The following is a 13,037-nucleotide window of genomic DNA, read 5'->3' as shown; positions in this document are numbered from 1 at the left end:
CTCGTACTGGGGTTTGACTCTGCTTCCCACCCTCTTGCCAGATAAAGCTGTGTGCCGTGTTGCTGATGAACAATGCAATCCACAGGGTGGTGTATGAGATCTGCCTGCGGAGTAACGCTGAGAAGGAGTTGAAGGAAGCATGTGGGAGAGGGAGTCAGTCAAGGTCAGGGAAGATGCCCTCATTCATTCGTTCACTTACTCACTCAACAAATGTATGCCCCACAGATAAAAGTCCTGCCCTCATGGAGCTTACCTTCTAGGGGAGTCAGTCCCTGCATTCCTGTGGCTATTTCCCTTGCATTTGCCTGACTGTGTTCTAGAAACCTGGGTTCACTCCTGTAGCCGAGAAACCTATACCCTACACCCCTGTCTGGACAGAAGAGGGGTTGAGAGCCAGACGGCCTGGGTCCACGCTCTGGCTCCACCACTGCCTCGCAGGTTACTCAGCCTCTGTGCCTTATATTCCTCAGCTGTAAATGGAGGGAAGAGAACCTCCTTTACAAGGTTATAAACAGTCAACGAGCTGATTTAAAATGCTTTGATTGGTGCTTGTCATAAAACAAGTGCTCAAATATCAGCTACTATTCAAATATGAATTATCATAATCTATGAAATAAGGAGTAATAAACCATGCCCTACCTACTTCCCAAGGTGGCTGGGAGGGCTAGGAGGGCCAGATGAGAGACAGTAAATATTCTTCCTACTCTGCCATGCGCTGTGCACACATGACCATTGGCCTCGTTCTCCTTGCAGGCCAGAGGGACCAAATGAGCGGAGGTGGAATGGGTTAGGGATGGATGCAGCCAGGGATGGTGAGGGACGACCACTTGTGTGCCTCCGACACATGGGTCCAGCGGAGGCTGGCATCCTTGAGGCCGATCGCACATGGCCAGGAAGGGGCTCTGTGATGCCAGTGTGAGGCTTGACGCGGAGCTGGAGGCAGGGTGGGGAGGAGCCCTGTGGGTGCCCCGTAGCTGCCATCCACAGGCTGGCTGCCACCTGAAAGTGTTCCCCTACTGGCCTGATGAAGGGAAAGGCCAGACCTCAGCCCCACTGCCCGTGACTGCAGGTGGGCAGGATGGGCCCTTTCTGGAGCTCTGCAGAATGCATCTCCAGGATGGGGGTGTCTGGCAGCTACCTCTGCACAGGAAGAAACCCCGGATCCCTGGGGGATGAGGAGCCGTAGGGAACCCAGACTTCGTGGACAGTGGGATTCTGGGAGGGTGGAGTCAGGGCAGCATGTTGCCTGAAGCCTAGGCAGAGGCGTGAATGTCTCCTCCCTGAGGGCTCTGTCTGAGTGGATGGGCTGGTTTTAGGACACTGTTTTTCCAGGTGGTGCGAAGGGGTGGAGGTATGCACCGGCCTCCTTCCTGCAGCCAGGACCCAGATCCTGGCTGGCTCCCCTGCATACCCCGCTTCCTGGATTTTAGCATCCCTTAGGTTACTCACTTAACCCCTCAGCCCCAGGTCCTCGTTTGCAAAATGAAAAAAATTACAGTGTCTTCCCAGCAGGATTCTTTGCTCATTAAATGAGCTGAAGGCACATAAAGTGCTCAGCACAATGTTTGGTTCATGGTAACCAACCCCACCCTCCCACCCCCAATAAATCACAGCCGCTTCTTTGCTAGGATGACAGGCGGGGAGGGGAGCTCCATTCCATCCTTGAACCAGAGCCGGGCCCAGGCTGTCTGCGGGATCCCCCTCTCCCATCGTTCTCTAGGGTGATGTGGAAAATGAAAATATTGTCTTGTGTGAATCTGGAAGCCAAGTTAAATCATCTTGTGCGTGAACAAGGTCCACTTTCTCCCGAGAAAGCAGCTTCCATAACCCTGGGGGAGCAGACGATGTGTCTAATGGCTCCCCTCACCCAGGGATGCCCTCAGTCCTGGGTCAGCCTCTCTGTTCTGGGGGAGAGGGTCCCACCAGCCTGTGGGCCCTGCCCCTGACCTTAATCAGTGAGATGTTCCAACTGGAGCCGCAGTGACCCAGGGTGCGAACAGGTGGCAGGCTGCCCAAGTTCACATCCGGACCTCTGCTCCCCGAGCCTCGCTTTCCTCACCTGTCAGGTGATGCCTGGCAGATTCGGGGAAGAGCCAGTCAGGGAATATGTATAAAAGCCCGGGCAAGAGGCATCTGACCCACAGCAGAACCGAAATCCTGCTCTCTGTCCCAGCATGGGGATGGAGCCAGGCTGAGCCCCAGGTCAGCTGCTTGGGAACCCTGGGCAGAGAAGCTTGGGGCCTCCAGGAGCAGGGAAGGGAGGGAGGTGAGGAGCCCAGCTGACTTGCAAGAGAAAGTCTAGAACCTGGCCCAGTTCTGCCAGTTAAGCTCTCAGCCTCTGTCTCCTGACCTGACCTGTGGACATCACTGCCATTGGACTGTTGTAAGGGTGAGTGGCGCTTCTGGCCCTGGGGGGCTCAGGGCTCTTTGGAATGTCCCCATTTGTCCGCCCCTCTCTGGGTGTCTGTGGAGAGATAATGGGGGTGAAGGGGACAGCGCATAGGGCTGTGACTCCTTGATAACCCAGGACGGAGGCCCCAAAGGACACACCATCAGTGGGGTGAAGGGCAGGAAGCCAGCTTTTCTGCTGCAAGGCTCCCAACAGTAATGCCTTCTTCAGTTACCCTGTTTTGCCAGCTCTTACATGTGATGTCTCCTTGTTATTGTTGTTTAGTCACTCAGTCGTGTCCGACTCTTTTGCAACTCCATGGACTACAGCCTACCAGGCTCCTCTGTCCATGGGTTTTCCCAGACACAAATCCTAGAGTGGGTTGCCATTTCCTTCTCCAGGGGAATCTTCTCGACCCAGGGATCGAATCTGTGTCTCCTGCAGGCGAATTCTTTACCACTGACTCACCAGCACTTACTAAATGGTTCCAGAGTCACAGGTAACCTTTGGCAATCCTGTGTGGCTCAGTGGGAACAGTGTGGGCTTAGGGGGCGGGGCTGTCCTGAGCATCGCGGGGGTCTCACCTCTCTGGTCCCTGCCCACCCCATCACCCACAAGAGTAGTTGTGTGAGAAGCTGCTCTTGAAGCTCTCTCCCTGGTGCCCGAACAGTGCCTGGCACATAGGAGGCTCCCACTCAGGCAGCACTGGCAAACCTTTCCAGAGGGTGCTGCCTCCCCAGAGAAACCCCTGTTGCAGTCACACCTTCAGTATCCCTGATGTGTACTGACCTTCCTGGGTCTAACATTCCCATGATCAGGAGTGGATGCCTAATCAGGGGCCGTCCATTCTGGCGTAGCTCATTATCCAACAAATTCACAGCTGTCCCCTCTAGGACCTTGGCCCCTAGGTTAGCATACCATGAAGTCTGACAGCCAAGAATGGAACAGAGTGCCTCACATGTGGCCTGACCCGCAGAGGACAGTGGGCTGGTTGCCTCCCAGCCCGGAAGAGATAAGCTGTTGACACTGCCCGAGATTGTATTTACCTTTCTTTCTTTTTGCAGCCACTCTAGTGTTTGTTGGTTTGTGGTCAGCTAAAACCCAAGGGCTTTTCCCTTCTACCCTTTGGGTCAGTCTCTTCTAACCCAAAGTATAAGACATGAAAAATTTAAAAGACAGCCGTATCTTGTTAGTTTGGGCCCATTTTTTTTTTTAAGCTAGATCTCAACTCTTTTTTTTTTTTTAATTGATTATTTGTTGATTTATTTTGGCTGTGCTGGATCTTCTGTCACTGTGCGAGCTTGTCTTGCGTTTCGGTGAGTGAGCATGACTCTGTAGATGGGGTGCACAGACTTCTCCTTGCAGTGACTTCTTTTGTTGCAGAGCATGGGCTCTAGAGCTCTTGGGCTTCAGTAGCTGTGGCACGTGGGCTCAGTAGTTGGGGGTCCCAGGCTCTCGATCACAGGCTCAGTAGTTGTGGTACAAGGGCTTCGTTGGTCCGTGACACGTGGGATCATCCCAGACCAGGGACTGAACCCATGTCTCCTGCGTTGGTAGGCAGATTCTTCACCACTGAGCCAGCAGAGGGGCCCGGGGCCCGTTTTTCCAGTCCATGGTGCCATTGCAGCGTGTCAGCTTCCCACCCCAGCCTTGTTCCCAGATTTGCATCCTTTGCAGATTAAACTGATAAGCCATCTATGTCCTTGCTGTGCTGTGGATTAAAAGATTCAAGGGGCCTGGCCTTGATGGAGACCTCGGGCCAGACTGATAATGATCAGTACTTCTTGGGGTTGTTTATCTGCCTTTATGTGGACCCGGATTAATCCCAGTCCCTCCCTGCATTTCTGTCTTCTCCACACGAATATCTTTGCACCCATCTGTTCAGCTGCCTCGCTGCTATCTGGATTGACTGCATTCCACCGAACTTCAAGGCTTTGCCATCTCTTTGGAGTGGGAGACGCACTTAGCTGAGCATGACTTGCCCTGGTGGACCTGCGCTAGCAGCTTCCAGTGCCCAGCGCTTCCTCATTGAATCCGCCAAGTGTTCTGCTGTCTCCAGAGAGGAGTCAGCGAGAGTTCAGTTTGGAGTTTCCAGAGTCCACCCTTTCCTTTTGTATGAGAAGGAGGTGGGGAGGCAACTTCTGACATCTCTCCTGTTCCTCCGAGTCTCCACGGGGTTGACCGGGGGTGGGGTTCCAATGCTAAGATTTCCGGGTCAGTTGTCAACCGTCTCGGGCTGTGCTTCCTCGGGACAGTGCTGCTCTCATCAGCCCCCGCCCCCATAGGATGGGTATCTCAGATAGCAAAGACTGCAGCCAGAGGCAGCCAAGTGGTCCTGCTTTCCTTGCCATCTGTTTATACCCCAGGCCCTGGGACATTTCATTCTCCTGCTTAGAACATAGATGTCATGGCTTAGGAAACCTTTGGGGTTGACCTACAACTGAATGGACCAGTTGGCCTCTTTCTTATCTGAACGTCCTAGTGTAAAGCGCCCGGCCAGCTCTGCGGCACCGTCCTTCTACTTTGCAGAGAAATGAGCAGGAAATAGCAGGGTGGGTGGGGAGGGGGTAGGCAGGGCAGTGAGCCGTGTGGTTTGACAGCCTGTCAGATGAGCATGTCATCATGGAAAATTCTTGACAAAGTCTGCAGATCCACTTACACTGGCCTTCTGCCACTGCAAACGGCACGCTCCTCCAGGACAACCCACCCTTCCCTCTTTTCTCACCAAACTTCAGTCATGCCATGGGTAGAACTCCAGTTTTTCTCTCTCCTTCCTACTCCCATGCTTGCCTCTGTCTCTCCTTGGTCCTAGGCTTGATTTCTAGGGGGAATTTGTCTGCGTTCCTGGATTCTGGGCTAGATGGTCCATCCTGGGCCTCTCCCTGGGGGCAGGGCCAGGACCCCAGATCCTAGCCCTTCCTTGGAGCCACCTTGTGAGGTCCCAGCCCCCACTGACAGTGGGTGGAGTGAATGGAGGCAGCCCTCAAGGATGGGGTGGAGGCCAGGTGGACAGGTTTGGCAGCTGTCTGTGTTCCTGGAATAGATAATAAGGGCCTCTCCCCGGGCCTCCCAGTAGACCTCCCCAGGTGACCTCTCACCTGCTCTCCAAAGTGGCCAGGAGCTTCTTGGGAACTGATATGACAGTTTTGAGTCAGCCTGAAAAGTACACACCACCTTGACGACCAGGCCAGCTGACGGGTCCGCCCTTGGAAGATGGGTCCGCAAGCTTCTGAACTGACCTTAGCGGGTGCCCTGACAATGAGGGGCAGGGTGTGAAAGGCCTGTGGGGGGGCAGTCCCTCCCAGGCCAATCCTGAAGTAGCACACTCTGGAGGTCCTCCTGTCTTTTCTATATCATATCTGCCTTCTTTCAGAGGCATAGAGTCTGGCATGGTTCTCAAAGTGTGGTCCTTGGGCCATAACGTCAGCATCACCTGGAAACTTGTTAGAAAGGCACATTCTCTGACACCTTCCAGATCTACTGAATCCAGTTTACTGGGATTCATAGTCTTCCCAGCTGTGTGTCCTTGGGCAAATCACTTGACCTCTCTGATCCTCTTTAAAATATTTCATCTCCTATAAATTGAAGACAATAATTGCCACTTTCTTATTGTGATGATTTAATAAGAATGCTTATAAGGAGGTTCATAAAGTGCTGACCTCCTCTCTGATCTTCACTGTGTGTCTCCTTTTAGATAGTATCTGATGCTGCAGGACAGGGCGTAGCCATCACAGGAAACCAGACCTTCAACAACTGGAACTGGCCCAATGCAATGATTTTTGCAGCCACAGTCATCACCACCATCGGTAAGTCTTCTGAGACCTTCAGGATACCCTCTTCCATGCCCCAGCTCTGGTCACGTGACCTTGTGTCTGGGTTAAAATCGGGCCAGTTGCACGCTGTCCTTTTGACACACCCCTGGAGATTTAGTAAGTGCTTGGTGACTGGCCATGCGTGGGAGAATGTTTTCTTCCAGAAGTCCTGACCTGGGCTCTTGGAGTAGAAACAACACAGCTTAATAGCCAGAGCCATGCGGGAGGTCAGGCAGGTTTACTCACTGCATAAGCCCAGCCTCTGCTTACTCACCAAGCTGGGTGTCTGCTCTGGTTATCTTTGATAACCAACCATCCCAGAAGTTAGGGGTTTAGAATATAACTTATTCCCTGGTGGTTCAGACAGTAAAGCATCGCCTGCAATGCGGGAAACCTGGGTTTGATCCCTGGGTTGGGATCCTTGAAGGAAGGGAACAGAATGGCTACCCACTCCAGTATTCTGGCCTGGAGAACTCCATGGACAAAGAAAGCTGGCAGGCTACAGTCCTTGGGGTCGCAGACACGACTGAGTGACTTTCACTTTCACTTTCTTGCAATGGTTCAATCCCTGATCAGGGAAGATTCCACATGACCCAGGGGCAACTAAGCCCATGCACCACAACTACTGAGCCCGTGCTCCACAAAAAGAGAAACCATTGCAATGAGAATCCTGCACGCCGCAACTAGAGAGTAGCCTCTGTTCCCCACAGCTAGAGAAAGCCCATGCACAGCAGCAAAGACCCAACACAGCCAAAAATAAAGTAAATAATTTTTTTTTTTTTAAAAGAAATGAATGGCCATCTTCGGAGACCATCTACTACAGTGCTTCTGGAGTGTCTACCCAGGGAAGCTATTGACTTATGCCTTCTAATTTGCACAAGGGTGCCGTACAGACTAGGGGAGGACTTGCCAATGGTGGAGGTTTAGTCCACCTTCAGGGGGCTCCCAGTCTGATGGAGAAGTAGCCCATACTGTCACGTGCTGTGAAAGATCAAGATCATAGCATGCTCAAGGAAATTTTCGTTTCTTAAGTACTGATAATAGATCAGTGTCAAGTGGTCTTCGAGAATGGGCTTTCCCCCAGCTGTGTGTGTGTGTGTGTGTGTGTGTGTGCGCGCGCCAGCTGTGTGTGTGTGTGTGTGTGTGTGTGTGTGTGTGTGTGGTGGAGGTGGGGACCACCCTGAGTCTGGGTCCATCACCCTCACTATGGCCCTGTTGGCCTCACTCTCTTCTTCTTGCTCAGGTTATGGCAACGTGGCTCCCAAGACTCCCGCCGGGCGCCTCTTCTGTGTCTTCTACGGTCTCTTTGGGGTACCGCTCTGTCTGACGTGGATCAGTGCCCTGGGCAAGTTCTTCGGGGGACGTGCCAAGAGGCTGGGCCAGTTCCTCACCAAGAGAGGCGTGAGCCTGGTATGTCCCCACCCCTGGGTCCTGGGCAGAGATGGGGAGGACCCTGGCAAGTGACCGTGGTAGGGGGTGGGAAGGATCCCTAGGTCCCCATACGGAAGTGTCAGGACAGATGGCAAGGGAGCCGTTTCAGAGCGCCCTGCCCTCCCAGGTGAGGAGGCCTCCCCTCTGGCTACCTCCTCAGCGCACTCTGGGTGCTTTGCTGGGTTCTCCTGGTCTCCCCGCTGTGTCTGACTTGGTCTCCCCGCCCATCCCTCAGCGCAAGGCTCAGATCACGTGCACGGCCATCTTCATCCTGTGGGGAGTGTTGGTCCACCTGGTGATCCCGCCCTTCGTGTTCATGGTGACGGAGGAGTGGAACTACATCGAGGGCCTCTACTACTCCTTCATCACCATCTCCACCATTGGCTTCGGCGACTTCGTGGCTGGTGAGTCCTGCCCCCTGCCTCTGCCTCCCTGCCCTCTCTTCTTCTGCTTCTCCTCCAGTTTCAGCTCAGCTGACTTTGACCAGGGGGCCCCGGTAGGCGTCCCGTGTCCTGGGTCTCCATCCAGTGGGATCCTGACCCGGCCCTGCCGCTTATAGGAGGAAACCAAGGCAGAGAGTCATTGCAGGCATCTTCTTTTTTGCTTTCTTGCGTGTGTGCTGAGCTGCTTCAGTCTTATCCGACTCTTTGTGACCCCGTGGACTGTAATCCGCCTGGCTCCCTCTGTCCATGGGATTCTCCAGGCAAGAATGCTGGAGTGGGTTCCCATGCCCTCCTCCAGGGCATCTTCCCGACCCAGGGATCGAACCCAAGCCTCTTAGGTCTCCTGCACTGGCAGGTGGGTTCTTTACCTTAGCGCCCCCTGGGAAGGCCCTTTCCTGTCTTACAAGGTGGCTTTTCTCTCCTCTGTTCCTGTTTTGTGTCTGGTCTCTTCCTCTCTTCTCCACCGTCGTCTGAGCTTAGGGACTTAGGTGCACTATGGACTAGAGACAGGACCTTCCGCCTGCTGGATTTGTGTCTGTTACCCCGAGACCCTGTGGGCCGAGTCAGGGACTGCTGCACATCACAGCTGCCTCCTTCCATCGCTCACAGGTGATGAGGGCGCTGTGTTGGACACTTGACTCAGAGGCCAGAAACTTGGCTCTTGCCTTGGGCAGCTTGAAAGACCAAAAAGACCTCCTCCCAAGCTGCCGCGCTCCCTCTGGCCTGGACTCTCCCTCCCTCCCCTCCTCTCCTTAATCCAGGCGGCGGCGATAAGATTCTTTGGCCCCTTTGTCAGCCACTTATGTCCTTGTGCCTGTGGGCTGCACGGCATCTTGATTCTTAATCCTCCTGAAAAAGCCCCGTTCGCCTTTACTGAGCCGGTGTTTGCTCCCCTGGTGCCTGCTGCCCTGGCCGCTGACCCCAACCTCTGCCCCAGGACCTCTGATCTCTCCCCGCCCCCTTCCTTGGAAGCAGGGACAGGTCACTGCCCTCCCGCCCTGTTGTAAATGGAGACTTGGAATGCTGGGATTGGGCAGCTGAGTGGGTGAGAGAAGCAAGGGAGGCCTGAACGCTGCTCTGACACTGGCAGATCTGAGCCTGCTGCCCTGGGAGATAAATTTAGATGGAGGCACAATCCCATCTTTGTCTAGCTGATGTGGCCCAGAACAGGCTAAGGAGAAGCCTTTGCATTAGGGAAGCACAGAAAAATGTTTTAATTATACTTTCTTAGCTCCAGCAAGATGCCAAACCTCTGCCTCAGTTTCCCCACCTATAAAATTGGTTAAAAAAAAAAAAAAGGAATAGCACCCACCACTCACAGGGTGTTAAACAGTCAGATGAGTTGCTGTGCAGGTGTGCAGAGGGTAGGGCCCTGGTTGTCCTCATAACCTGCTTATGACCAGAGCCCTAAGCCAGATCAACAGCACCTCCTGTCTGCCGGGGAGACAGCCCCTTGCCTTCAGACCCCCTTCAGTCTGATGAGGGGTTTATAGTCCTTGCCCTAAGGGAGCCCCACTCTAGAAATGGCCCCCTTCCTGCAGTTACTTGTACAAGTTACTCCCAGTCTCAGGGCGGGAAGGGGGACATAGGATAGGTAATGATATGGATCAACATACCTGGAAATGTAAGGTGAGATCTCCATGATCTCGGAGGGTAGGGGAGCAGCCAGAGCTGTGTGGGGTGACCCGGGAGGGCTCCCTGGGGCAGGTGTCTGGAGCCTGGCCTCGAAGGAGAAGGTATGCAGAGGGCAGAGCCCTACGGGCTGCAGGAGGAGGAGGGTAGAAACAGGAAGCCAGGAGGCCGGCCAGACATCAGTGGAAGGAGAATCAAGACTGTCTAGGATATTCTTGCCAGGACCTGTGCTCTTGGACATTCCAGGCCCCTCCGGCAGCCTCACTTATGCTAAATGAGGGAATCCATGCCCCGGAGGAGGATGCCAGCTGCCCTCTCACGTAATTTCTGTCTAGGTTTTAATGGAGCTGTAACACGTACACCCAGAGTACACAAAAGAGTGTTGTGAATCAGTGTGCTGGTTGGTCACGGCAAGGCCAAGGTTCATGGCTGAGTTCCTGAGCTGGGCGCTGGCTTGTCTCCACCCTCCCCCAAAGCCCTCCCCTTGAGCCTCCCGCACCCCGGGGAGCCACTCTCCTGACTTCCACAGTGGAGGGAGGCCAGGCTGGGGTCCGGGACAGGCACACGGGTGGCCAGGCCAAGGTCCTTCAGGATGACGGGGCATCAGCGTCCAGCACAGGTATCCTTTCTTTTCCCTGGTGTGTCCCCATCCCTGCTGTGTTCTCGAGCCGCGTCCGCTCTCGGGTGACACGGCTTTGGCCCCCTGTGTGTCTCTGGGTCCCCGCTGGCCCTCTCCTGATCCTCTGGACTTCCTGACCCACCTGTAGGTGTGAACCCCAGCGCCAACTACCACGCCCTGTACCGCTACTTCGTGGAGCTCTGGATCTACCTGGGACTGGCCTGGCTGTCGCTGTTTGTCAACTGGAAGGTGAGCATGTTCGTGGAGGTGCACAAGGCCATTAAGAAGCGGCGCCGGCGGCGAAAGGAGTCCTTCGAGAGCTCCCCGCACTCCAGGAAGGCCCTGCAGGTGGCGAGCGGTGCGGCGTCCAAGGACGTCAACATCTTCAGCTTCCTGTCCAAAAAGGAGGAGACTTACAACGACCTCATCAAGCAAATCGGGAAGAAGGCCATGAAGACAGGCAGCGGTAGGGAGCGGGGCCCGGGGCCGGGGCCCCCGGGGGGCGGGCTGCCAGCCCTGCCCTCCTCGCTGAGCCCCCTGGTGGTCTACTCCAAGAGCCGAGTGCCCAGCTTGGAAGAGGTATCCCAGACACTGCGGAGCAAAGGGCACGTGTCGCGGCCCAGCGGAGAGGAAGCCGGGGTCGGACCCCCCGAAGAGGGCTCCCCCACCTCCGAGGTGTTCAGTAACCAGCTGGACCGCATCAGCGAGGAGGGCGAGGCGTGGGATGCCCAGGACTACCACCCGCTCATCTTCCAGAGCGCCAGCATCACTTTTGTGAACAAGGAGGCTGGCCTGTTGGACGAGGACACCTCCAAGTCCTCGCTGGAGGACAACCTGGCCGGGGAGGAGAGGCCCCAGGAGCGGCCCACAGCCGAGGCGCCCCTGAACCTGGGCGAGTTCCCCTCCTCGGACGAGTCCACCTTCACCAGCACAGAGTCGGAGCTGTCCGTGCCTTATGAGCAGCTGATGAACGAATACAACAAGGCAAAGTGCCCCCAAGGCACGTGAGGCGGGGCCGGCTCCCCACCCCCTCTTCCAAGGCTTCTATTCTCAACCTGGGGCATCCTGCCATGGCTGGGACCCTGGCCCCTGGTGGCGGGGGGTGCAGCCCTGGAACTGGGAGTGGGGGGCCAGGGGCCATCCTCACCTTCATCCCCTGCAGCTAGATGCCACAGGTCAGACACGGCGCCCGGGACAGGCCCTCTGTTCCCCAGCGGAATGGGTGCCCTGGTAGCGGGAGGCATCTGTCCCGAGCACGGCTGGTGTATCTGATGGTTCACGGACACCTGGGCTGGCAGGACCGCTCCCAGCAAGGTCTGCATCTGCGAGGGTCATTGTCCTGTCGTTCGGTTAAGACTGTCACACGGTTCTCTTAGGTCGCGGGCCTTGGCCTTGTGAATTCACCAATATTAACGGGCTCCTGTGTGCCTGGCACTGAGACAGGCATTGCAGAGAGAGAGTGAGGGTGGTGTGAGAACCAGGGTGGGGGGCGCTGGGCACTTTAGCACCTCGGGGCCCTGCCTGGGGTTCGTGTTTAACCGTCCCCCAGTCCCACCTCGTCTGCCTGGCTGGCCCCCCCTGCTGCAAACCTCAGTAGGGAAGAGTCTTTCTAAGGGAGGGGGCGGGGCGCTAACAAGGCGGATGCTGAAGCACTCCTGATGACAGGGCACCCAGAGCAGGTCCCGAGCGTGGCCCGCGGCCCCGCCTGTGGACTCGCCTGTGGACTCAGTGGGACGGAGCCCAGCCCAGGGCCCCATTCCCTCGGTCACCTTTTGGCCAAGCAACAGCAGGCAGCCGAGAGCAGTGAAGGAGAGGCTGGGACTCTGGAGTTGGAGGAGTGGGCTTATTCTGCCCCGGCTCCTGCCCCGCCGGCTCCTCATTCCCCGTTCCCTGAGAGCAAGGGCCTCGCCTCTCCCCGGATCGCTCTTGGCTCGCAAGTGGGGCCCAGCTAGATATGTGAATCCTGCTCCTCCCTCCAGCTGCTGTGTGTTTGTAAGAAAGGGAAGGGTTTGCAATGGGGGGAGCACATGATAATGTGAAACTGTACACAGACTGTTTCTGGCGAGGGACTGGCAGCGTTCTTGGGTTCTCCGAGATACGCGCCCTAGAGCCGGCCGCCTCTGCCCTGCATGTTTCGTTTTGTTCTTTTGTTAAATGAACTGCTGTTTTTTTTTAATACCTAACATCTCTTGTTGGCTTCAGAGCCAAAGCGGGGAGGAAAGGTGAAAGAGTGGGGTCCCAAGCATTGGGATGTCTGGTGTTCACTCTCCTACCCCTCAACCCAGTCGGACCTTTCTTGGTGACCTCAGCCAAGGTCATGGTGTCAGAATGGGGGGAGGGCATCAGTCGCAGGCGACTGCATGCTGGGTGTCACCCAAACACCCTCTCTGCCCCTCAGGCCCCTCCCCCGTGGTGTGAGGCCAGAGAGGACCGGAACCCCGCCCACCCGTAGCAGTGAAGGTGATGGACGTGGGTATCCACACCCAACTCGGTCCATAGCCCAGGGGTGTGCTGGCCTGGCATCGGGGTGGGGAGGAGCGGCCTTCTGTCTTTCTGTGAAATGTTTCAACGAGTTCATCTTAGTGTCCTGACCCCACTTGGCTGGGGTGTCACTGGCTGTCCTGGAATCACATACACTGTATGTACATACTGGAAATGAAGTAAAATGTAATTTATTTTAACATTTTTACAATAAAACGTGAGATGGACAA

At 55.6% G+C, this 13,037-nt stretch overlaps 1 protein-coding gene across 2 annotated transcripts in view; it reads left to right on the top strand.

Annotated features, from left to right (window-relative positions):
• Positions 1 to 13,037, top strand: part of KCNK5 (potassium two pore domain channel subfamily K member 5) — a 41,002-nt gene extending 27,965 nt beyond the window's left edge. Inside the window, exons 1-6 of one of the 2 annotated variants that reach the window (XM_043450447.1) lie at positions 2,070 to 2,389; positions 2,791 to 2,888; positions 6,084 to 6,195; positions 7,445 to 7,611; positions 7,868 to 8,036; positions 10,475 to 13,037. In XM_043450447.1, the coding sequence (XP_043306382.1) occupies positions 2,871 to 2,888; positions 6,084 to 6,195; positions 7,445 to 7,611; positions 7,868 to 8,036; positions 10,475 to 11,334 (1,326 nt within the window). In that variant the 5' untranslated portion in view covers positions 2,070 to 2,389; positions 2,791 to 2,870 and the 3' untranslated portion in view covers positions 11,335 to 13,037. Of the gene's footprint in view, positions 1 to 2,069; positions 2,390 to 2,790; positions 2,889 to 6,083; positions 6,196 to 7,444; positions 7,612 to 7,867; positions 8,037 to 10,474 lie in introns of those variants that run through there. The other variant, XM_043450446.1, reaches the window with a different exon arrangement.

The sequence above is a fragment of the Cervus canadensis genome, chromosome 28 (genome assembly GCF_019320065.1).
Source record: "Cervus canadensis isolate Bull #8, Minnesota chromosome 28, ASM1932006v1, whole genome shotgun sequence".
NCBI classification, from domain to species: domain Eukaryota; kingdom Metazoa; phylum Chordata; class Mammalia; order Artiodactyla; family Cervidae; genus Cervus; species Cervus canadensis.
Note: the sequence above shows the minus strand (reverse complement) of the source record. Positions and strands in the feature narration are given on the sequence as shown.